The sequence below is a fragment of the Cyprinodon variegatus genome, unplaced genomic scaffold, assembly GCF_000732505.1.
Source record: "Cyprinodon variegatus isolate N-32 unplaced genomic scaffold, C_variegatus-1.0 Scaffold448, whole genome shotgun sequence".
In the NCBI taxonomy this organism is placed as follows: domain Eukaryota; kingdom Metazoa; phylum Chordata; class Actinopteri; order Cyprinodontiformes; family Cyprinodontidae; genus Cyprinodon; species Cyprinodon variegatus.
Genome location: NW_015150901.1, coordinates 288,324 through 291,421, shown reverse-complemented (window position 1 = coordinate 291,421; position 3,098 = coordinate 288,324). Strand labels below are relative to the sequence as shown.

Below are 3,098 nucleotides of genomic sequence, written 5' to 3'. Positions count from 1 at the left end.
TTCACATAGAAAGAGAACTTTCCCAACACTGCCAACGACCCCCAATCCTAAGGGGTGGACCCGTTCGTCTGTTTCAATTTGCAAGTTTTCTGAACAAAAGCAAGATTTTGTTGGGCTACTGTATAAAGCCTGGAACTCCACACTAATTTTTGACATTTTGAATTGAAAAAGCTTCCTGGATGGGAAGAGAAATGTCTTCAAACTTGGAAAGAAAATATAGTTTATCACTGTGGGGCACAGACACATATCATTTTAACCTTATGCAGGGGGAATCTTAAATTGACGTACGAGTTGCAGCAGATCTGAGAGGATTATAACCACAACCATCTGAGCATCTCAGCGCTCTTCATCTTATGCTCTAAGAGAGCTCCATGGACAGTGGTGCTCAATCTCCATTTCCTGAGTGCATATTGGTTCATTTATTCTCATCTTTATCGTTTGGTCTTTAAAATATCTAGTAAATCTGAATGAAGTCTGGTGTCTTAATGTTCATCCTAACTCCATAACTCCTGTAGATCGCCCTTAGCCTTCCTGTGTTCCTCTACAGCCAACACACATTCACATACCGGTCCTGTCACATCTGTGCTTTATCCAGTAAGAAATAATTAACTCTCACAGACTCCTTCTTCCCTTACTGTCCCTCTTCTAACTTCTATTTCTCTCTTAACCCTCCCCCTCGCCTTTATCTGTCTTAATAAGAAAGCTCTTTGACTTCTCCAGAGGCAGTTATTCTGGGGAGAGGAGGGAGGTGTGTAATGGATTTAAGACCCAATTTTTTATTCAAAGATTAAGACATTTCCTCAAAAGACACGGGAGGAAAAGCGGCTGTGAAGCAGCAGTGGATTTAAAGTGTGGCACTTTTCAGAACAACCTTTAATGCTTTGGGACATAAATCAGCTTTGTTAAAATTGGACTTTTACTGCTTGAGAAAATCTCCTCTCTTGTTCCAAGCATCTTATTTGTCTCATATAACTCAGGTTTTAGCTTAATGCTCTGACTTCTATTACTTAAAACAAAGGACGCTGTAGGTACCAGATCTGATTGGGGCCACGCCCCATCTTAGGATGCCAATATATGGCAACTCCACTCGGACAAACTGTATTGCAACCGTTTCCTAAGAATAAAATCTCTTTTGGAGTCTTGACATATTATTACCAATATTTGCTAATATTTTACATTTTATTGACGATCTAAAGTAGCCAAAAGTAGAAAACAATAATTATAAGTCTTGAAGGAACGTACTGCGTTCTAAGATTGCGCTCTGCCATTTAACAAGTTGACACAAAAAGTCTCAGCTTATTTTTATTCTTTTTATTAAGATCTGAAGGCAGAGGAGGACAAATGGGATGATTTGATAAATGACTTACGTCGAGATTTTAGACAAATAAACAGTTGTTCTAGTTGTAGAAAACAAACGGTTGTTGTTGACACAAACCTTACTTGTGTGCGGAGGGCCCTAGTAGAACTGGTACCTACACTGACTGTGGGTAATTTTTTTTAAAACTATCTAGCCAAAAAAAAACAAGACCATGGACATACATTTAAGGAGCGAAGCCTTGAAAATTTTATTTTACATTTATTTTCTCTTTTAATATTGACCATATCAGTGATTATGGGTCAGAATTCCCCTTAAAGTGGTCATAGAATGATTCTATAGGGTATTGGGTGCTGGTCCTTAAGGTCTCTGAATAGGGTGTGTAACATTGGTTGGGCTGAAAATGGCATATTTGCTGTTCTACGAGCCCTAATGCAAGTCTGGTTATAAGCCCTAGAATGAAATGGTATGATCATGAATATTTAGATGAGCTGTACGCTGATTGGTTGGTTTACAACGAGCGAAGCTCCTGAGCAAAGATGCATCATAGATTTTGAAAGCTGTCTTCGGTAAAATTCTTAGAACAAATAAACAGCTGAGCGTCAACCTTTGCAGAGATTTTCAGATAGACAAAAATAATCCCTGCCTGTCGAGTTTTTGGATCCTTGGGAGGACTGTGAAATTTTTCCCCTTTCTCCATGCAGCCTGGAACGCTGCATTTACAATAGTGAACCAGTGGGCTGGTCCGTGTGTCAATTTCGGGCTTGACAAAAGTACAAGCCAGAACCAAATAAGGCAACATTTCCGAATTGACGTCAATTCGGTGCTTTGTTTGGATTCGCCCGTTTTATGGTAGAAGATTTGCAGAGAAAGGAGGTGTCCATGGGGTTTGAACTTTTCTGTACGTCCATTTCACCCACTGAACAATCGTTATTCATCTATGAAAATGTAAATTCGGTTTTGCATTCTATGACCCATTTAAAGAGGTCTTAACTCTTAGGTCGTACCGACTTTAACAAGAATGTATCTATTTCTTCTTTCTACCCTTTAGATGTTAATGACAATGTGCCATTCTTCACCTCGTCAATCTATGAGGCCTCGGTGACTGAAGGAGCAGAGTCAGGAACATTGGTTTTCCAGGTATCAGCCAATGATATGGACCTAGGCCTAAATGGGAAGGTAAACCTCGTCACAGTCTGCCATTAAACAACACTTCACTGTTGAACCTCCGAATCAACTGAAGGTGTAGAAATGGGTACCTCATAAGCTTAAGCCTGTCTTTCTCCACCTTTCTCCTTTTAGATTTCTTACTCGCTGCTGGAGGACCGCAGCGGGGATCATCAGTTCTTCAGGATCGACTCAGAGCTTGGCTTCATCTACTCGCAGGCTGTGTTTGATAGAGAAACTAAAAGCTCATATCTTTTGGAGGTTCAGTCTGTGGATGGCTGGGAGTCAGCGCGGCCTGGAAAACATGGACAACCCAACTCTGGTAACTTCAACATACATTTCAAAGCTCAGAATGACCATCAGGCTGCTATAGTGGATGTTTCCAAAGGGTTGGCTGTCAGTGTTGGTGACCCGAGATACACATTGTTAATTGGTGCTGAAAGGTCCGACAGAATTACAGAGTTAGGATGGATGGATGGATGGATGGATGGATGGATGGATGGATGGACGGATGGACGGACGGACGGACGGACGGATGGATGGACTGTCTACTCTGCAGGGTTCCTTCTGTTTGAGTTCCACTTCATAACAGAAGCTTCAGATCATAAGATCAAAT

General features: G+C 41.0%; 1 protein-coding gene across 1 annotated transcript in view; it reads left to right on the top strand.

Moving 5' to 3' along the window:
- Window positions 1–3,098, top strand: part of LOC107093830 (neural-cadherin-like) — a 501,663-nt gene that overhangs the window by 219,833 nt on the left and 278,732 nt on the right. The window contains exons 14-15 of the mRNA XM_015389130.1: window positions 2,367–2,494; window positions 2,618–2,804. Of these exons, the coding sequence (XP_015244616.1) occupies window positions 2,367–2,494; window positions 2,618–2,804 (315 nt within the window). The remainder of the gene's footprint in view (window positions 1–2,366; window positions 2,495–2,617; window positions 2,805–3,098) is intronic.